At 42.2% G+C, this 23,000-nt stretch overlaps 2 protein-coding genes and 1 pseudogene across 3 annotated transcripts; 2 read left to right on the forward strand and 1 right to left on the reverse strand.

Annotated features, from left to right (window-relative positions):
• The first annotated feature begins 276 nt into the window (after nucleotides 1-276).
• On the forward strand, nucleotides 277-8,069 carry LOC124673366 (annotated as a pseudogene).
• A 582-nt stretch (nucleotides 8,070-8,651) lies between these two features.
• Nucleotides 8,652-14,668, reverse strand: LOC124675348. 2 transcript variants are annotated; one of them, XM_047211421.1, is made up of 4 exons: nucleotides 14,553-14,668; nucleotides 11,957-12,081; nucleotides 11,075-11,110; nucleotides 8,652-9,059 (listed from the first exon to the last, which is right to left on the reverse strand). In XM_047211421.1, exons 2-4 carry the CDS (start codon nucleotides 12,058-12,060, stop codon nucleotides 8,828-8,830), a joined length of 372 nt encoding a protein of 123 aa, XP_047067377.1. In that variant the 5' UTR covers nucleotides 12,061-12,081; nucleotides 14,553-14,668; the 3' UTR covers nucleotides 8,652-8,827. The 2 variants fall into 2 exon arrangements, with proteins under 2 accessions (XP_047067377.1, XP_047067376.1); XM_047211420.1 differs by lacking the exon at nucleotides 14,553-14,668 and adding an exon at nucleotides 13,107-13,244.
• Nucleotides 12,162-13,892, forward strand: LOC124673367 (U-box domain-containing protein 70-like). The gene is made up of 3 exons (XM_047209459.1): nucleotides 12,162-12,206; nucleotides 12,488-12,820; nucleotides 13,185-13,892. The coding sequence occupies exons 1-3, from the start codon at nucleotides 12,162-12,164 to the stop codon at nucleotides 13,890-13,892; spliced, it is 1,086 nt and encodes a 361-aa protein (XP_047065415.1).
• Nucleotides 14,669-23,000: the final 8,332 nt, after the last annotated feature.

Below are 23,000 nucleotides of genomic sequence, written 5' to 3' on the forward strand. Positions count from 1 at the left end.
CATGGCGATTACAGTGAGATTACTAGGAAATTCATTCATCCACGCTAATATATTACCATGATACCATCACATCATACATAACTTAATCAATTCAGCCGTCTGTGTGTGTACAGCTACTCTAACCAGTCAATCTATGCATAAACAAATTTATAATGAGCCAGAGAAAGATCAGATATCTTTTATGAATGTGCAAGTAGGCAGGCATAAAATGGCAAGTCGCGGGGGACGACTCCAAAGCTGAGCTGCTGACTGAGAACGACAGAGCAGCTAGCTGCGATGAACGGCATGGCCGGCGGCTCACCTGCATCGCCCGCCGGCGAATCGCGGGAGACGTCCTCCTCCTCCTTCTCCTTCTCCGGCGGCGGGGAGGGGAGGAAGAAGGTGTACGTGGCGGTGGGGGCGGGGGAGTCCAAGGCCATCGTGCTGTGGGCGCTGCACAGGTTCCCCAGCGAAGACGACGCCACCGCCGCCACCTTCGTGCTGCTCCATGTCTACTCCAAGCCCAGATTCATCCCCGTCAGTGCGTCTCCTGTACCATGTCCTCTACTGTTCCGTGGGAAAAATTATTTCTTTTCTTCCCATTCTTTTCTTCAGATTAAAACTGATTTTCTTGCTCTTACTCGGTTACTCCGTACACTAATATATTACTCCCTTAACCCATAATAAGCGCATAATAAGCGTGGAGGCTCCCTCTGATCCATAATAAATGTTAGAGGTTTAATTTAAATTTAAATAAAATTGAAACAAAGCCTACCAAAACAACCGGCAATGTTCTAAAAGAAAGTAGGCATACGACATACAAAAAGCTCACATCCTTCTTTATCTCTAAGGAGGGGATGTTCTAACCATCCAACATCTATTCCATCCCTCTATCCATTGAGTCTGCTCTGAATAATCCCTCTTTTTCCAAATTATTACCAATATAATCATAAAAGGCTATTTTTTCAGGAATTTTAGACCAAGCTTCTGATAAACTAAGATTTTCAGCAAGATTATTGCTAACTCTTCGATATATTTCTCGTTAAGAGTATCTCTGATCCCACTGATAACGAGCAGGCCCAAATAGTTCAATTGGGTTGTTGTTGACCCATACCACATAGTTCCGGCAACTACGAAAGCTGCAAAAAGTTCAGCGGTGATACTAGTTGAAAGTACTACATGTATGCAACAAAATAAACTCAAATATGTTTTTTTTAGGAATATCAAATCATATTTGGCCCATTTTGATTTGTTTATTTATTTTTTGTTTCTCGGGAGAATTTTAATTTTCATAGGACCAAACATGAGTTGCGCATGCTGTGAAAAGAAAACAACATGTTAACTTGAGAAGGGATATGCAATTTATATTTCCTGCAGGCCAAGGGCCAGTATATATGGACTTGCTAAATATGCAGAAAACTTTTTATACAACTGAGGAAGTACATAACAATATACGAAAATTATAAAACTACAACAGTAGCAAACTATGGATACAGATGTTCATGTCTCAAATCTTTGTTTTGCAGTGGGCAACAGGATTCCTGCTAGCCAGGTGCAAGAGCAGCAGCTGGTTGCATACAAGAAGATGGAGCTGCAAAAGATCAGTGACATCCTGGATCAGCACCTGCTCTTGTGTGCACAGCAAAAGGTTTTGTTTGCTTCACAGTCACCTCGCAGAATGCAAAGCAAAATTATGCAATATGCAGAAACATGACAAATTGACCTACATGTAATATTTCTAGGTACAAGCTGAGAAGCTTGTGGTTGAATCAGACGATGTAGCACAGGGGCTAGTGAAGCTCATCTCCGAGCACCGTGTCACCGCGCTCGTCATGGGGGCAGCAGCCAATGAACATTACACAAAGTATGCCACAAATATCTCTAGTGGTCTTTGTCGATGTTTATGGATGATTGCTATAATTGAACACTTGTCGGTTCATTAGTATTACCACAAACAAAAAAGCAACTCATTGTTTCACGAGTTTCAGGAATATGAAGGACCTCAGATCCAAGAAAGCACAAGCTGTACAACAGCGGGCAGATCCTCTCTGCAAAATATGGTACATTTGCAAAGGAACACTCGTTTACCGTAGGTGCGGCTGGTTGTCTGCGAATAATCTTCATGCATGTTATTAGGGTTACGTAGCCAGCCCATTTGACATATTTCCCTCCTTTCCTTCACCTTCTATATTCTAGGAAGGATATTCCCCTTAGAAATGAAGCAATGCAGGAAGATGTGCAAAAGTCTGGTGATCAGCAGCTTTCACTGGATAGGACAACCAGCTTATCAGAGACGTGGTGCATTTCAAACACGTGGCTACAAAAGCCAAACATCGCACTGCAGACCAAAAGGGCAAGTCCGTGCAGATCGTACGATAATGAAAAGGTAAGCTCGATCTTTTTTTCCAGAACACGCAAAAGGCTTCTGTATCGTTTTCATTAAGATTTGAAAGAGAGGTCATTCGTACGCAAAACAGATTATCATTACATCATGCTAGTTTAACCTCTAGACGAAAACAGTTACAAATTCAAAAAGTTCTTGATGTGAAGTTCTTACCTTACCTCATGCAGGAAATTGTTAAAGAATTTGACGAGCCTGAAAATAAATTCCAGTGTATGCTCCGGGAGTTAGATAGTGTATGGAAACAAGCTTACGAAGAAATATGCAGTCGCAGGAAGGCAGAAAGGGAGTTAGTTGAGGCTCTCCAGAAAGTAAGAGTAGCTTAACTTGCATTTGTCATATTTTTTTTTTGAAACGAGTGGCAAAAGATTTGCCACTATTCATTAATTAAGGGGAAGAGTTTTAGACAAGACCGAAGGTTCACCAAAGAAAACAAAGAAAAAAACCCGAAGGGAAAGCTAAGGGATTACTCTCCCGTTGTTACAAAACTCAAACACTTCGCACCCGCGGCAACCCAAAGCTTTACTTCGGTTTTGATGATGTTGAGGAGGGCGGCGGTTGGTGCGGACTTATGGTTGAAGATTCTAGCATTCCGCTCCTTCCAAATGGTCCAACTAACAAGCATGATGATGGAGGACAAGGCCTTACGATTGCCCGAAGCCTCATTTAACAACTTGGACCACCATCCCTCAAGGTTGAGATCGTCCGTCCACGCATGGAGGTGGATGGAAGGAATGCCAATCCAACTTTTCACCATCCCCCAAAGGCGCTTGGAGTAGCGGCAATGGGAGAGAAGGTGAGCCGCCGTTTCTTGAGTTTGGTTGCAAAGCGGACACCGACCGCAATTTGTTCTACCCCTTCTCGCTAGGCGGTCCGCCGTCCAAAGCCTATTATGGAGAGCCAACCAAGCGAAGAACTTGATCTTTGGGGGGCCCAAGCCTTCCAAACAAGCCGATTCATGTTGGTAGTCATGGCGCCGAAGAATTGTGCTTTGTAAGCCGCGGTCGTGGAGTACTCTCCATTCTCGGTGGTGTTCCAAGTGATTGTGTCCTCAAGAGACTCATTGAGATGAATGTCCCGGAGAAGAGTCCATAGCCGAATGTACTCATGCAAATGTTGGATGGTGAGGTTTGTGTCCATCTTGATTTTTTTAACCCAAGCATGATCCGTCAAAGCTTGGTTTACCTTCCATCTCTTCCTAGTAGAAGCTTCGTATATAAGCGGAGCTATGTCTTTGGGCTTCGTGTCATTGAGCCAAGGAGAATCCCAAAAACTAGCAAGCTTGCCATTTCCTAAGGAGATAGAAGTCGAAGCATAGAAGAGATCCATGTCCACCTCGTCACATGGGTTGCCCATTCCCACCCAAAGCTTGGTTGGGTGCCTCCATTCGAACCAAGGCCATCTTAAACGAAGGGCCCTCGCAAATTTGTCTATGTGGAGGATGCCTAAGCCTCCAAGACTTTTCGGCCTACAAACCGCCTCCCAATTTAATTTGCATTTTCCTCCGGTGATCTCCTTAGTTCCGGCCCAAAGAAAAGCGCGTTCAATCTTGTTCATTGAAGCCACACAACCCGGTGGAATTCTAAGAGGAGTGAGATGGAAAATAGCTTGGGAGGTGAGGACGGACTTGATAAGGGCTCCTCTACCGGCCGTATTGATGTTCTTGCCATCCCAAGTGACAAGCTTGCCGGCCATTTTGTCCTCAAGTGGTTGGTAATCGACTCTTTTTAGTTTCCAAACCGAAAGAGGGAGCCCCAAGTATTTGATAGGGAAAGACGCACGGATGACCGGCAAACCCCCAAGCACATCATCAAGGTCGACTTCATGGCAATGTATTGGGATGACCGAGCTTTTTTGGAAGTTAGTATGAAGACCGGTCGCTTCACCGAAATGGTCAAGAATGGCGGAGAGGTTTTGGATGTCCTCCTTTAAGGGAGCATGAAGACGGCCGCATCGTCCGCATAGAGAGAAGTGCGAAAAACAGCTCCTCTTCCTCTAATCTTGTGAATAAGGTTGTGTTGGGTGGCCAACTCAAGGATCTTTTGGAGTGGGTCTATGGCAAGAACGAAGAGAAGCGGCGATAACGGGTCTCCTTGCCTAAGCCCCTTTCCATGATAAATGGGCAAGCCGGGAACCCCATTAAGAAGGATCCTCGAGGACGCCGTAGAAAACAAGGCCGCAATCCAATCGCGGAATTTAGGCGGGAAGCCTAGTCTTGCAAGAAGCTCAAGGATGTAGTCCCAACGCACGGAGTCAAAGGCCTTGCGGATGTCTAGCTTGAAAAGAAGGGCGGGCACCTTGCTCTTATGGAGCCTCTTGGCAAGATTCTTTACATACATGAAGTTGTCATGGATACTTCTTTTCTTGATGAAGGCACTTTGGGCATTGGAGACTAAATCGTTCATGATAGGGGCTAGCCGCGTAACAATCATCTTAGCCACAATCTTGGAGATAGCGTGGACCAAACTAATAGGCCTATAGTCGGAGACTTCCTCGGCCCCCTCTTTCTTGGGAAGAAGGACAATGTTGGCCGAGTTGACCCATTGAAGATGGGCAAAATGGAGGTTGTTGAAGTTCTCAATGACTTTTAAAACGTCAACCTTGATGGTACCCCAACATTTCTTGAAAAAAGCTCCGGTGAAACCATCGGGGCCGGGAGCTTTATCGGAGGGTAAATGGGAGATAGCGTGGAGGACTTCCTCCTCCGAGAAAGGAGCATCAATGCCCTCAAGGGCCGTGTTGCCAAGATTGAGACTTTCCCAATTTAGGTCCCATTTGCGTGTTTGTCCTACGCCCAAAGCGGAGGAGAAATGGCTATGTAAGATTTCCTCTTTCCGAAGGTGATCGGTAACCCATCCACCATTGTGCTTGATGCGGTGTATGTGGTTTTTCCTCCTTCTAGCATTGACTCTAAGATGGAAAAATTTGGTATTTGCATCCCCTTCCTTGATATTAGCAATCCGAGAGCTTTGCTTTTTCCTAGCCCTCTCTAGGATAGCAAGGCTAATGACTCTTCTCTTCAACCTAGCACGAAGGTCTTGCTCTTCGCCCGAAAGGACCCGATTTTCTTGTGCGATGTCGAGGTGGAGGATGACTAGAAGAGCGGCGTGGAGCAACACCTTAGACTTAGAGAAGAGGCCCCGGCTCCAAATGGTAAGCTCCTTGGACACATTCTTGAGCTTATGGAAGAGGTTTTGGTAGGGCTCCCCATGTCCGGAGGGCAAGGACCAAGCTCTTCCAACAACATTGTGGAAGCTAGGGATGTCCGTCCACCAATTCTCAAACTTGAAAGACCTTGGCCTCCTAGGGCCACTATCATCGGCGAGGAGGAGCGGGCAATGGTCGGAGAGGGCGGAGGAGAGAGCGTTAAGGATATGGGTATCGAAATGTAGGCTCCAAGCATCGTTGCAAAAGAAACCATCAAGCTTGCACATTGTTGGGTCATCCCTCTCATTTGACCAAGTGTTGTCATATCAACCAGCAAAAGAAACCAGCATTTGTCATATCAAGTATACTAACATTATAGTTAATTTAGATGTATGGATGTATGAAACCGGGAGCATTATTTGTAAGAAGCTCTTGACTTGTGAAACACCTTCAGAAACTTTACCATCAATAATAAATCTGTGAACAAATTAACAAATGTGGAGCCTTTGTTTTGGATAACTGGCAGCTACATATTTGAATGAAATACTTTCTCACATTTAGTCTGTCAAACAGGCACGAGATTCCGAGAATCTGTACTTTGGAGAAGTTAAGCAAAGGAATGAAATAGAGGAGAAGATGACAACAACAATGGAGGAAGTTGAGAGACTCACTCAAAAAACCGATAAACTTTGTGCAAGCTTCAAGATGAGCGCAAGAAAAGATTGGCCCTGGAGAAGAGAACTGCCCACTCAGACCGTATCATCAAGGATTTGATGTTGCAGTGTGACAAAGCTGTAAAAGAGGTAGAAGCACTACATGCAAAGAAAGGAGAGTCTAGTGCAGCCGCGGAGGGGACAATGCACATAACAGAACTATCCTGCTCAGAGATTAGAGAAGCAACCAACAACTTTGACCACTCATTGAAGGTTGGAGAAAGTGTTTACGGCAGTGTGTACAAGGGCTTTCTTCGGCACACACATGTAGCAATAAAGAAGTTGAATCGTGAAAACACACAGTCACAGTTCAATCAAGAGGTTGAATTATTGGTTCTAGTTAACTATTTGCTTTCTTTCATCACATATTTTGCTGGTTCAAATAAATTACTGTGTTGTAAGTTGTTAAATATGCCTACTTTGCAGGTAGAGATTCTCAGCAGGGTGAGGCATCCAAACCTGGTTACTCTTATAGGAGCTTGCAAGGAGGATCAGGCTCTTGTCTACGAATACATGCCCAATGGAAGCTTGGATGACCGCTTGGCTTGCAAGAACAATTCTAAACCTCTTGGATGGCAGTTGCGCACCCGCATCATTTCTGATGTTTGCTCCACGCTGATCTTCCTCCATTCTAATAAACCTCATAGCATTGTTCATAGCGACCTCAAAGCATCTAACATTATTCTTGATGGGAATAATGTAGCTAAGCTCAGTGGTTTCGGTGTGTGCCGTATGTTCACTGATGAGTTCAGGAACACAACCACTCTATATAGGCATACCCACCCAAAGGGATCCTTTGCGTATATTGATCCTGAATATGTTATGACTGGTGATCTGACAACCCAATCTGATGTATACTCTTTCGGAATCGTGCTCCTACGCCTCTTGACTGGAAGACCAGGATTCGGGCTGTTGAAAGATGTGCAACGGGCAGTGGAAAAGGATTGCTTGGTGGCAATATTGGATTCATCTGCTGGGGATTGGCCAGCTATGCAGGCTGAACAATTGGCTCGGGTTGGTCTGAGCTGTTGTGAAATCAGAAGAAAAAATCGCCCTGACCTGCGAACAGAGGTTTGGACTGTACTTGAACCGATTTTGAAATCTACTTCCATTATGCTATCTTCCTTGTCATTTAAATCAGTATCCGAAGACCTTGGTGGCGTGCCATCCTACTTCATCTGTCCAATACTACAGGTGAGTCATAAATTTTACTTGGTGAGTATCATTTTCCTCTACTGTCAGTTGATATGTGTGGAGGGATATCTGTAAAATATCTGAAGCATGTTTGATTAACCTTATTTTTACCTGAACTTTTATTTCCAATTATTATTCTGAATCATTTTAGCCAGAGCCAGTTGTTTTTCTTGCATAGACAAGATTTGCAATTTCAGGTCGCTTCACCCTTGCATTTATGCGGTGCAGGATGTAATGAGGGAGCCTCTAATTGCTGCAGATGGTTTTACCTATGAAGCCGAAGCTATAAGGGAGTGGATTGACAGTGGGCACCAGACATCACCCATGACAAACCTTGAGCTATTCCACCGTGATCTTTTGCCGAACCATGCCCTCCGTTCTGCAATCCAAGAATGGCTGCAGACAAACACAAATTAATAAGTTAGCTTTATCGCCAAGGAACATGGGCTACAGGTGTGTAACTCCCTACATAAACCACAAGAAACGGAACACTGCCGCGTGTATTCTGGAAGAGCTACTGGTGCTTTTTGTTTTGCTTCTTTAGCAAAACTTATATGTAAATGTAATAACTTGGAGCTCCATCAGTGGCATGCTGGACTTTGTACACGGATTTATTAAGAGAAAACTGTTTTCGTGATGATATTTCTGGTACATGTGCACATTGCTTAAGTGAACAATCAATATAGCTATGGTTCTGGCCTCTGAATGTCGAAGTTAGTGAATGGAAGTGCATATCCAAATAGAACCATCAATAATCTACAGGCTACAGCCACATGTGTGAATTACAATGTCAATTTAAATGTTATATCCATTATTGAAGTCTATTCTGAAAGTCTGGAATGATTGGAAATAACATCTAGATAATGTAAATCAAATCTCAATGTCCTTCCGTCAGTACGCATGCCTCTTTTCTCCTCTTATGAATCACTCAAATCCATAGAGTTGCACAAAACCTTCTCTAACAGATGTGTGATATACCCAATTTTGTCAAATTCTCTTACCTATGCAAGTCAGTCAACAAATTCAAAAGTTATGGTGTCCTTTCCTCAAACAGCTGACGAAATTACCAGTATAATATGATCAGTAACTTGCATAGATTATCTTGACATTGATTTTCCGTGGGAGACCAGTTCATCATCTGCGATAGACTATGTCAAGACTGCGCTCTTGTGCAATTTCTTCTCGACAAGCACTTCCGTCCAAATGAGTCTTATGGAGATTTCAATGGATACAAGCTGCACCCTCAATCTTCATGTATAGTAGCTCAAGGTATAATGCTGGTATATTCTGGTCAGTACATGCTTACAAAAATCAGGAGATGTCATGGTGTACATTACTATATTGACAGCTTGAGAGCAAGAACTATGTGAGAGCCATCTCCATAGAAAGAACTCTACTGCAAATGTCCAATCATATCAGAATTACATATCCTGAACAATTTTTCCGCATCTTGAAAGCAACCCTTTGATGGGCACTGCCAGCTAGGCAGATGGGATGACCTGTGATGATCACCATCTAATTGGACAGCTTCATTGCTAAGCATCAAAAGACAATCATCCACGGCAGGCATGTACACCAGCTTCTTGGAAGTAGTGGAAATTTCACAGAAATACCAAGATCTCCATCTGGATTAGATATAAATTAATTATTACTTTACTTCCAAAACGCCAAAGATGCATACAAAATTAGTGCAAAATCTATTCGCTTTTCAAACAGTTAGCGAAACGACGACGTGGGCTTAGCCTAGTGGTTGGGGTCGCAGTGGCGCACCCCAACGACCGGAGTTCGATTCCTGTCAGGAACGAATTTCGGGATTATCACGCCAAGTCCCGCTTCTACTATGTCAAAAAAGTGTCTAGTTCCTCCTAGACACGGTTTCATTTTTGACGACGTGGGCTTAGCCCAGTGGTTGGGGTCGCAGTGGCGCACCCCAACGACCGGAGTTCGATTCCTGTCACGAACGAATTTCAGGATTGTCACGCCAAGTCCCGCTTCTACTATATCAAAAAAGTGTCAAGTTCCTCCTAGACACGGTTTCATTTTTTTTTTAACAGTTAGCGAAACTGAGTTTTTTCCAAGTATGCAGGAAAGGTTTTCAAGCTACAAAAAACCCCATAAATTATTATCTACTTGGTCATTTGTACAGTCAAATGGCTATTGAAAGGATAAACCAGCTCTTCCTGAATTTAAACCATACTTTTTTCTCATTGGACTACACTTGGGACCCAAAGGAAGACAATCAGGGGAAGACCAAAACCTAGAATCTCCTCTTTAAAACCACAACCAGCATCTGTACTTCCTTCTATGAACCGATACTTCCTAGCAAAAACAAAGGCTTTTACTGTCAGGGCCTCCCAAACAGTTTCAGTTACAAGAAAAAGATAAGGGACAAGACGAAGATGAGACTGATATTGATGCCCCTGAGGTGATGAAAAGTGGTGCAGCACAATAGGTATTTTCACAAGCCTTTTAGACCATTTCCAAATATCTTTGCCTTCTCTGTTTGAGTGGTGGTGCATGTCCGGATCTGGTTCTGCTGAACAAGATAGCAAAAGCAGAATCCAGATTTAATATTGATTCTTCATTTTAATTAGGGTACATATAGGGAGCAACCAAGATGGATGAAGAAGAGGTTCATATCGCTGTCGGTAAGAATTTCAGAAAGGAGAAGGCTAACATCCTATGGGCTGCTGCAAATTTCCCAACGGCCACCATAGTTCTTATCAATGTTCACTGGCCATCAAAGTGGATGCCCTTCAGTAAGATTTCTTCAGCCAAAGCTTTTTATCCTTTACACAGCTCTAAGGGTCACCCCTGTTCAATTCATCGCACAGCCATTTAAGTTGTGTTGAATAGAAGGTAATATGCTATACAATCCTATAAACAAGAATCAGAAAATTGTCGCTAATAGGAGGGTGATATTTTTACTTTTTGTCATGATTTAATTGTTTGTAGCCATCATAGCTTCTACAACCTCCTATTTTTTCTGCCAGGCCAGTAAAGGAAATGCCTAATTAATAACTTCCCCGATACAATATAGCCTTTTTCCTGCTATCCTAGAAAATGCACACAGAGCAGCTGCAGTGGGTAGTAAAAATGTTGTAACTTACTACAACAAAATAGCTATATTTGATGAACACAAATATTAACAGGATAAAATATAACCTCATTTTTCTCATGATCTGTGTAAATAATTGTCTGTTCATGCCAACAACTGCAGTGGGTAGCAAGGTACCATACAAGTATGCAAATGAAAAGGAGAAGGAGATGCATAGAAGCAGAGAAACAGAAACAATGGTCAAGATGTTATCACGATACAAAAACCTATGTGATTCAAGAGAGGTAATGCCACTCTATCCTAAGATTTTAGTTCATATTGAGATAAATCAGGTTACAGAATTGCTCACCAAGCTTTCTACTTGATACTATTGTTTACTATCATGAATGAGCTCAGACTTGTAACAAAATAAAGTTGAATAATTATTTTATATCAGGTTAACAACTAATCAAACAAACCATGTGGAGAAGGATCGATAAATACTACATTATGTTCTGAATAATAAGGGTAACAAGAAAGTCATTTTACAGAAGACATGTTTCGTAAACAGGCAATGTGTCTTTGCAGGTTAGGGCACATTACCTTACACACGATGACATTCTTGCTGGTCTTGTGAACCTAGTAAAGAAGCTCAAAATTAAGAGAATTGTCATCGGTTCGAGGTGAGATCGTAAAGTGAACTGATTCCGAAAAGAAAGCATTTCTGTCTTAGTATATGTTACTCAACGTAACATGAACACACACACAAAATGAACAATACCTTAGCGAATATAACAGTATAACACTAAAGCAAATTATGCAGGAATATGTCAAGGCAAGTGGTGCTTCGCAAATGCTGTCAAATTTGGGTGGTGCTCAATGGCAAATACATGTCCACTAGGTAAAGGTTCTCTGAACTCCATAACTGCAGATGAACTACTTTCAGTAATATCTGGATCAAATCCAGTGATTACTTGATGGATGAGATCATTTTTAAGTGCAGCAATGATCATCTGAAGCATACTGGAAGCACTGGATGTGCGGGGAGCTCTGAATTGTTGGCATGTACACATGAGCTGAGCAACAGATCTGATGGCTACACAACACCAGCAAGTGATTTTGTAAGCAACTTTTTAGTAAAGCAATACACACATGGAAACAATAACTGTTTCAGTTTACATGCTTATGACCATGGTTCAGAGTTTCCGTCCTAACTGGTGGTGTATTCTCAAGTATGTCTCATTTCAGGCAGATGAAATCATAGGTGAGGATGGGGTGATTCAAATGGATGGTACTGATCAATTAGCAATGGTATAACTATAACTTGCCTTAGTTATGCTTTCAAGACAGCTACTAGGTCATGTGCATTCCAAATTTCTGCCTACCCTTTAAGTTTGCCCACACATAATGAAACAAATATCATTGTATTTGAGTTCACTCTGCGGTTAAGCATGTTTGAACAGACATTATATGTACCACTGTTACCTCAAAGGCAATGCCGATGAATTATATGTGGTCAGAAGAACACGTATAACTTTCAAAAGATGCAGTTTGTGCTCTTGTGTAAATAACATCAACTTTTGCTCCATTCCCGTATGATCTGCAGGAAGCTGAACAAGAAAAGGAGGAATCAAATGCTTATGCGGAGGTAGAAATTTTTCCCGAAGAGAGTGAGGATCAATCTGATGAGATGCACAGTTGCAGAAATGTTAGTCAACAAGCTGCAAAATTGATGGTAAAAGTCGCATGATACAGCATTTTCCATAGCCTATTCAATTTGAAATCAAAACTAGTAAAGCTTGTACAGTAAAACATGGCTATGTGAAGATCCTAACTTATGACGATGATAATATGTTCAAAATAAAATTATTAATAAAGAAGATTAGTTGGAGACATGGAGTCAGGAACGGAAAAATAAGTGATAAAAATCATGGGACACTGTTTATGTCGCACAACACAGTGCATCACTTAATCTATTGATTACTTGTTCAATATGCCGCATTTTGTTTTGTACAGGAAGAAATGGAGAAAGTCCAAAGGAAATTGAAAGACCTGCAAGATGAGGGCCATAATTATGAAGAGAGCATCTTGTCACCTAGAAAAAAGAATGTTTTTCTGAAGGAGATGACCTTATCAAAGAAGAGATGCCCAGAGCTGCAAATCAGAGAACACATTGTGCAGTTCTCCGAGTTGCAAATTGGGAGAGCGACCAATAACTTCTCCTCACAAAATTTCATAGGTGAAGGAGGGTATGGCCCAGTGTACAAAGGAAAACTAGGTGGCGTGCCAGTGGCTATCAAGTTGTTGAGACCCCGTGGAAGTCAAGGTTTCCCAGAGTTTCAACAGGAGGTAAATATAATAAACTTTACCGTTTAACTGCCTGAGGATGCACACGACATGGCCTAAGACTAACCATAGGAAGAAGCAAACCTTCATTCTGTAGACAGTAATAAGTAAGCATTTCCATCTGAACTATAGTATAGGATCCAGGTTTTTGAATTTCTTGAATGGGAACTTCTTTTACTCATTTTAACACCATGTTGATGGATAACCAGCTATCACCCATACTCCTTAAACATATCAAACAACTTTTAAAAGTAGCTAAGTAGATGAGACAAGTAACGAGCTTGCATACCTCAGTACTTGGAGAAACATCTCCTGAAATGCATTATCATAAATGGATGAAATGCCAATCGTATTTGGAACTCCCCAGGTTCTAGTGCTGAGCAGAATTGAGCACCCACACATCGTGAGGCTAATCGGCGTGTGCAAGGAGTCATGCACCCTCGTTTATGAGCACCTCCCCAACGGCACGCTCAAGGATGGGCTCTCCAATGGGCTCCCATGGAGAGACCGCATCAGGATCCTCGCCGAGCAGCGTTCCGCGCTGGCACACCTGCACTCCAGCCGCCCCCGCGCCATTATCCACGCGGACATGAAGCTGGCGAACATCCTCCTTGACGCCAGGAATGTCAGCCGGCTAGGGGACTTCGGGACGGCACGCGTCGTGCACATGAAGCCGCTGGACGAGGATACAGTCTGCCGGCGGACGAACCCGATGGGCACGATAGGGTACATGGACCCAGTCTTCTTCATGACGGGCGAGCTCACCACGGAGTCGGACGTGTACGCGTTCGGCGTGGTGATCCTGCAGGTGCTCACGGGGCTGCTCGACCTCAACATCGCCGAGCAGGTGCGGGAGGCGATGAAGATGGATGCTGTGCACAGCCTGCTGGACACGTCCGCTGGGAGCTGGCCGGAGCTGCAGGTGGAGCGGCTCCTGCGGCTAGCACTGAGGTGCTGCCACATGGAGCGGAAGCGGCGGCCGACCATCACATCCGACGCCGACTGGAGATCGCTAGAAATCCTGCGGACCATGTCAACTGGGAGTAAATCCCGGAGATGGAGTCTGGGTAGCTGAGGAATCATGCCAGCAAAGGATGCACCAGCAACTTGTTCGGCAGAACGCCAAAAGATAGAAGTATTTCTAGTGCTGTAGTATGTAGTGGCATTTCTCTTGTGAATGGAGTACTATCCATGGATGTACATTAATTAGATCATTTGACTGTATTTCTCCCATTGTAAATTTAGATCATTTAAAATGGAGCGGCCACTAATTAATTATAGGTAGGCGTGCACGGGGCGATATTTTGGACCTATGAAAGCAATATGTAAATAGTACTACTATATTAGTAATTTCCTATGTATGATCCAACTATAGCATCACAAACTAAATCCAAGTGGTAATCAAGAAATCGGATCAATATAAATGTACCCCCAGTGTCCACTAAATTAGAGCATCCACATCCTGAGCCAACCTCGAACCCCATATCTTCTACCCTCACCAAATGACACTGCATAAATTCTGCATCTTACAATAAGTTGGGCATGCATCGGCCATACACGAGGATGCAGGCCACGCAACCACCCGCTACTACAGGAGAAGAGAACGTGCAATGCGATGCTTCTAGTCCAAAAGCGCAGATCGATCCGGATTTCCTCGGAGCGACATCGACCGAATACGGCCAGAACGAGAGTGAAAGAGAGGACAGATGGGTGTTTGGTTGAAAATATGCTTTACCTGCCTGGCTCAACTTACACCGCCGCCGCCTTCCTGGGATTCATCGCCGGAAAGGAGAGCGCCGCCGTCGCCGCCGCCGCCCCTGTAGAAGAAAGGAGAGCGCCGCCGTGCATCCTACTAACGGGTCCCGCCCACCGGGTCTTGACTCTAAGATGGGCTTTGCATTCTGGACTTCTAACTAACTTGTGGGCCGCTTCTTTTCTGCATCTGCTTCGTTTCCTACGAGAAGTCCACCTGGCTATAAGTGAGTGAGAATTAATTTTCTCTTTTGTTACAAAAAAAATTCACCGGTCTATTAATAATTATCGTAGTAAATAAATATATAGAGAGAGAGATCTTTGGAGCACCGAGCGAGCCGAAGACACGCCGTCATCCACAACCCTCCCTCACCTAAATCGCCACGTGTGCGTTTACGAAAATCTAGCCGCTCAAGATCTCGGGCGTTGTTGTTGTGCTCGCCTCTAGTTCTCAGATCCCACTAGGAATCCAATGGTAAAGATCTTGATTTGAAAACCATTCTATGAACAAGGGGCTTCTATAGATGAACTAGTGTAAGAAAACCAGGGTTTTAGCTTTAGCTTAATCACTCGTACCTATTCCTCCCGTGTCCTCCTCCTCGTCCTCATCACCACTCTTCTTCGGTTACACCCCCACCCCCTGCATGAGACATGAGTAATTGGGGTACCATGGCTAGGGGAGGTACCGAGACGGACAACTCTGGCACATCACCAGAGTTCTCTCTATGTGGAGGACTACATTGGAAAAGCCAGTGAACATGTTTTTGTCAGAGCGGTTATACTAAATCTTGGCTATGGCGATGGAAGAGCAAAGAGAGATTGGGATGAAGCATACAGAGATTTGGGTATGAGGTATTGGGAATGGGTGGCTTTTATTCGTATGTACTACTAGATGGTTTTAATTTGGTTTAATTTAAGAGATAAATAAAAGAATAACTGTATTCCTTCTTTGTGGTTATAGTTCCTAAGTTCCTTAATGTTATCTCCCGAATTTTTTTTGATTACTTCAAACGTCTATTTCTTTGCAACCTTGCAAACTTTTATGCTCAAAAGTTTGTTACCACAACGGTTTAAACTTTTAAACACACACATGTTCAAAATATCATTCGGCGCTGTGGGCTACCAATGTCGGCAATCCATGTGTTAACGTTTCGTGAGGGCTGTCGCGGGCTCCCATTTGTGATGTGCCTCCTCGTTCACATGCTTTTTGACCATGGCACTTGCGAGTGACGTTGTCAAGGAGGGATCTTTTATGTATGGATCCAGAATTTCCACTATAGGATTGGGAACAAAGACTATATATAACCGTCTTAGAGCATAACGCCCCCAAATAATCACCGGCAAGGTCGCCGGCCTGCTGTATGGGAGGCACCGGCAGTGCATCCTCTATTTGGGGATGTTGTTCCCACACCGACGCCTCACATTTTTTTTTTCTTTTTTACAATATTTTGAAACAATATATCGATCACATTTTATTCATACTATATTCAATAATTCATACAATCACACAAATAGTACTTAAATTATTCATTCAATCAAACAAATAGTACTTAAATTATTCATACAATCAATCAATCAAACAAATAGTACTTAAATTATTCATACAACCAAACAAATAGAAATAAAATCATGGATTGTTGGCCGCTTCTCTCTTCGCCCACAAATGCGCGAGCTAGATCCGCCTTAAGTTGTGCATGGATATACTGCATCTCGAATTTCATTGTGCATAAGAAAAAAAGCGGCAAATTCTTGAGGTACATGCTCTACCTAAGCAAGTGACCCTTGATAATCAAATGATTGATCATCCTGCGCAGGTTCGTCGCGCTCGCTCTCAATGCGTTCATCACCCCCACATCCGAGACTCGAGCAAGTGAGAGCAGGGGTACCGATTGTTGGAGATATGCCCAAGAGGCAATAATAAATGGTTATTATATATCTTTGTGTTTATGATAATGTTTATATATCATGCTATAATTGTATTAACCGAAACATTAATACATGTGTGATATATAGACAACAAAGAAGTCCCTAGTATGCCTCTTAAACTAGCTTGTTGATTAATGGATGATTAGTTTCATAATCATGAACATTGGATGTTATTAATAACAAGGTTATATCATTATATGAATGATGTAATGAACACACCCAATTAAGCGTAGCATAAGATCTCGTCATTAAGTTATTTGCTATAAGCTTTCGATACATAGTTACCTAGTCCTTATGACCATGAGATCATGTAAATCACTTATACCGGAAAGGTACTTTGATTACATCAAACGCCACTGCGTAAATGGGTGGTTGTAAAGGTGGGATTAAGTATCCGGAAAGTATGAGTTGAGGCATATGGATCAACAGTGGGATGTGTCCATCCCGATGACGGATAGATATACTCTGGGCCCTCTCGGTGGAATGTCGTCTAATGTCTTACAAGCATATGAATAAGTTCATAAGAGACCACATACCACGGTACGAGTAAAGAGTACTTGTCAGGAGACGACGTTGAACAAGGTATAGAGTGATACCGAAGATCAAACCTCGGACAAGTAAAATATCGCGTGACAAAGGGAATTGGTATCGTATGTGAATGGTTCATTCGATCACTAAAGTCATCGTTGAATATGTGGGAGCCATTATGGATCTCCAGATCCCGCTATTGGTTATTGGTCGGAGTGAGTACTCAACCATGTCCGCATAGTTCACAAACCGTAGGGTGACACACTTAAAGTTGGATGATGAAATGGTAGAACTTGAATATGGAATTCGAATATTTGTTCGGAGTCCCGGATGAGATCCCGGACATCACGAGGAGTTCGGAATGGTCCGGAGAATAAGATTCATATATAGGAAGTCATATTCCAAGTTTGGAAATGATCCGGTGCATTTATGGTAGGTTCTAGAAGGTTCTAGAAAAGTCCGGAAGAAACGCACTATGGAAAGTGGAGTCCCGGAAGGACTCCACAAGCTTGACCAGCCAAACCCTAAAGGAGGAGTCCCAGGTGGGCTCCACCTAGAGGTGGCCGGCCACCCCACCTCAAGGAAAGGTGGGAGTCCCACCTTGAGTAGGACTCCTCCTTGAGTAGGTTTCCCACATATGGGAGGTTTTAGTGTTGGGGTCTTATTCGAAGACTTGGACTAGAACTCTTGGGGCTTCCACCTATATAATGAGGAGGAGAGGGAGGGGGAAGCCACTCTTTGGCTCAGCCTTGGCCGCACCCCTTAGAGGGCCGGCGCCCAACCCCCTCTCTCCCCAAACCCTAGCTTCTTCTCCTCTTCCACTTCTCCCGCATATGCTTAGCGAAGCTCCGCCGGAGATCTCCACCGCCACCGCCACCACGCCGTCGTGCTGCCGGATTCAAGGAGGAGCTACTACTTCCGCTGCCGGCCCGGAACGGGGAGGTGGACGTCGTCTTCATCAACAACCGAACGTGTGACCGAGTACGGAGGTGCTGCCCGTTCGTGGCGCCGGAACCGATCGTGATCAATATCTTCTATGCGCTTTTGCAAGCGGCAAGTGAACGTCTACCGCAGCAACAAGAGCCTCATCTTGTAGGCTTTGGAATCTCTTCAAGGGTGAGACTCGATACCCCCTCGTTGCTACCGTCTTCTAGATTGCATCTTGGCTTGGATTGCGTGTTCGCGGTAGGAAATTTTTGTTTTCTATGCAACGTTATCCTACGGTGGTATCGGAGCCGAGGTCTATGCATAGATGGTTGCACGAGTAGAACACAATGGTTTTGTGGGCGTTGATGCTCTTGTTGTCTTTAGTTTGATTACTTTGCATCTTTGTGGCATAGTGGGATGAAGCGGCTCGGGCTAACTTTACATGACCGCGTTCATGAGACTTGCTCCTCGTTCGACATGCAACTTGTATTGCATAAGAGGCCTTGCGGGTGTCTGTCTCTCCTACTATAGTGAAGATTCAATTTACTCTTCTATTGACAACACTAGTATCACCGTTGTGGTTCATGTTCGTAGGTGGATTAGATCTTACTCGAAAACCCTAAACCACGTAAAATATGCAAACCAAATTAGAGATGTCTAACTTGTTTTTGCGGGGTTTGGTGATGTGATATGGCCATAATGTGATGATGAATATGTATGAGATGATCATTATTGTATTGTGGCAATCGGCGGGAGCCTTATGGTTGTCTTTAAATTTCATGTTGAGTAGTATTTCAAAGTAGTTGTAATAGTTGCTACATGAGGTGAACAACCATGAAGACGGCGCCATGGACCTTGACGCTACGCCGACGATGATGGAGATCATGCCCGTTGATGATGGAGATCATGTTCGTGCTTTAGAGATGAAGATCGAAGGCGCAAAGACAAAAGGGCCATATCATATCACATATGAACTGCATGTGATGTTAATCCTTTTATGCATCTTATTTTGCTTAGATCGCGACGGTAGCATTATAAGATGATCCCTCACATTAATATCAAGATAATAAAGTGTTCTCCCCTAGTATGCACCGTTGTACGGTTCGTCGTTTCGAAGCATCTCGTGATGATCGGATGTGATAGACTCAACGTTCACATACAACGGGTGTAAGCAATGTTGCACACGCGGAATACTTGGGTTTGCTTGACGAGCCTAGCATGTACAGACATGGCCTCGGGACAAAGGAAACCGAAAGGTTGAACACGAGTCATATGGATGATATGATCAACATGTTGATGTTCACCATTGAAGCTACATCATCTCACGTGATGATCGGTTTTGGTGTAGTGGATTTGGATCGTGTACCACTTAACAACTATGAGGGATGTTGTATTAAGTGGGAGTTCATTAGTAATAAGATTAGAACATGAACTAATTATCATAAACATAGTACGAGTAGTATTTTGAATTAATTTTGTAGTATTGGCATCCGTTTTCTACCATGCGCTAGTCTTGTTATTGAGATAGAAATACTTGTTAAAATCGACTAGAAACTTTACGGATTGGTACCGTATTGTTAATGAATCAAGAAATGATTAAGTCCTATTGCAAACTTTTAGTGAAACTCACTTTGTTGATTCAGAGAGCTATGGTTTCAATTAGTACCTAAAGTTATCTTGTCTCCGTGAAACTTGAAGTTCAAATCTGTTTGAAAAGTAAGGAGCTGAAAATTTAGTTTTCAGAAATAATCAAAGTACGAGATATATGTGATATCTAAGACCTTATTGCAAGATGATAGAATATAAATTTGGTGAGACTACATAAACTCATAAGTTTTATGTGAATGTACGAAGGTTGAAGACGCAAGGCGTCCCAATCCTCCAACTATTGGGGCACTAACGATATTCGCATATCCATGAAGTGATTGTCCTTAGTATGCACCGTTGCTAAGACTCGTCGTTTCGAAGCATCACGTGATGATCGGGTGTTATAGATTCTACGTGTGCTTCCAACGGGTGCAAGCCAGATTTGCATATGCGAATACTAAGGTTTAAACTTTATGAGCCTAGCATGTACAGACATGGTCTCAGAAAGTTATCATGAATTGATGGATAAAATTATGAGTGAAACTGTTCATCATATTACAAATTTACTAATAGTGAAATCTGAAACACTTGTCATATGATGATCAACTTCAAAGTAAGAACCTCAAGGTTATTGGTATTTGACCAACAAACCTAGAAGTTATTGATGTTGAAATGTTTTTCTGAATAATGAGGAAAGCTAAAAGAGAAACTGCAAAAGATATTTTGGCAAAAGAAAAGAAAAGACTAGAAAGTCTAGCTCGGGTGTATATAAATGATATACATGTTATGGTTGTATTCCTAGTTAAGTCACACAATGAAATTCTTGGGTATTAGTACCATATTGGTTGGTATGAAGTGTCATACAAAACAACGCAATACAAGAATACAATGGCCTAAGTGGCTGACAAGGAATATGATAGGAATGCACGTACTGGAACAAAATAAAGTGTTATTATGTTCGTCGTTGGCATTCTATCTAGCCCTTAGAATTTATAATAAAGAACTTAATAATTGTTATTTTACTACTGGTCAAATGAAAACAATGATTTGTTCAAATTATGACATTACTCCATGTACGATGGATAAGTTATTATAAATCTTAATGGTGAAACACACATACATAACACTGACGCTAAAAATGCCATAAGGCAAATGATTTGAATTCCACTTATTTGTGGAACCGCAATTTAGGTCATGTTAGAAAGGATCGCATGAAGGAACTCCATGCAAATGGATTTTTGGAGTCATTCGATTTGTTGAATCGTTTGGCACTTGCAAAATCTTTTCTAAAAGTTAATGACTGAAATACCGTTCATAGGCCGAAGAGTTGAACGGGCAACTAACTTAGTGAAAACATACATAATGATATATGTGGTTCACTGGGCATAGTTGTGTGCGGAAAATTCTTCTACTTCATGAAAACTTTCAAACAATGAATTGAGTATATATGTGGATATATTCAATAAGGAAAAGTTTGAAACATTTGAATAGGATTCAAATAAATTTCAGCATGAAGTGGAAATCATCGTAATAGAAAAATCAAATATCTATGATTGGATCATGGTGGAAATATTTGAATTACGAGTTTTAGCGAACATCTAAGAGAGTTATGAAATTGTTCTACAACTCACATTTCTTGGAGTATCATAATGATGATATAGTATCCGAGATATGTTTCCAAACCTTGTTGGATTAATGATGAGATAAAATATTATGACGCCATTATATTTTTGTGGATTATGCTTTAGTGACTACCGCTTTTACACTAAATAGAGCATCATCATGATCCGTTGAAATGACACCATACAAGTTATGGTATGGGTACAAACCCTAATAGTCTTTTCTTTAAATTTTGGTCTAAGAGTTTACAACCAAAATCGGATGAATGTCTTTGTTGGTTATCCCAGAGATTTAATTGGGAATTCTTCCCACAAGACAAAGACAAAAGTGTTTGTCAATGTTTCTTATTTCCGAGAAATTGTTTCTAGTGAAGTATTTGAGTGGGAGGACAATATAATTTGATAAGGTTTATGAACACGAGCATAATGATCAGAGTAGCGCAGCATCGGAATTGGTTTCGGAAGCGGCCATAACGATCATGGCTCCCATGACTACAAAGTGTTTTAGCCATGGAGATCGAAGTACATATTGAATCTTGTAGGTATGGTTTACTTTGTGATCAAATAAATGATTTGTGAACAAAGGATTGATTTTGAACAAATGATAAACCAACTACAAACAAAGAAGATATGATGGGCCACGACCTCGTTAAAATGGCTATACGCCATGAAATCCAAGATAGATGAATACTTTTTGAAAGTAAATGGATCTATAAAATTGATGGACTTGGATGAAATATCTTTGAAGAAGCTCGACTTGTCGAAAAATTGTTTATGACAAAGTTCAAAGAGTTGACTACGATAAGATTAGATCTTCCGTAGCAATGCTTATAGTCTATGTGGATTATTCTAGTAATCACTACATATTTCTTTTATGAGATATGCTAGTAGGATGGCAAAACACATTACTTATCAGAAGTATGTATTAAAAGGTGTATACAAGATACAACCAAGAGTTTTGCTGGTCCATGAAATACTAGATAGGTATACAAACTTCAATTTGATGAAGTAAGTATAGCGGAGTTTGAATCTTCACTGGATGAAATAGTCAAAGAGTTTTTGATTTCATCAGAGACGATGAAGAGGCTTGCATTTGCAAGAAATTAAGTGGGAGCGACTGAGACATATTTATAATACTTTATGTAGATGACATATAGTTGGTTATAAATAATGTAATTATATACTTGATTAAAATGTTTCATTGAAAATTAACTTCAATGAAAGGATATGGACTAAAACATATTTAGTGTCAAGATCTATGAAGATAGATTGAAACACATAATAAGTTTAAGTCAAAGTACATAGAATGGATATTGAAATAGTTCAATATAGAAATATTAAGAAAATGTTCTTATCATGTAAAGGTTTAACAAGACTTGAGTGTATCTGATACTCAATGAGTAAAAACACATGAGTGATTATGAATCACGAATAATATGTACACAATCAGATGTCCTATGCTCTAAAAGTGTTATGAGCATGTACCAGAATGATTCTGTTGACTGCCAAAACCCACCGGCGGGCAGCGGCCTTGTCAACACCGTAGAGCCGGGAAGAGCCTAGAGCTGCGGCTGGCTGAGACCCCTCCGAGCGACGGCCCGCAATGCTCTTCGGGTCACACGCGGCGATGCGAAGTGCAAGGGCGTGCCACCTGACCTATACCTGGTCAGGAAGGTGATGGGGATGCCTCGCTTAGTTTCTGCAGGGCATACATGTAAACATTAAATACGAGCCTCGATCGGCTCTCGGGTTATCCTGTGAATCGGCTCAAAGAGCCGATCCACCCATGATTCGTACGGGGTGCACGAATACTTGGTGGTCCTGCTTGATCAAGATAGAGCTAA

This window comes from Lolium rigidum, chromosome 7 (assembly GCF_022539505.1).
Source record: "Lolium rigidum isolate FL_2022 chromosome 7, APGP_CSIRO_Lrig_0.1, whole genome shotgun sequence".
Taxonomy (NCBI): domain Eukaryota; kingdom Viridiplantae; phylum Streptophyta; class Magnoliopsida; order Poales; family Poaceae; genus Lolium; species Lolium rigidum.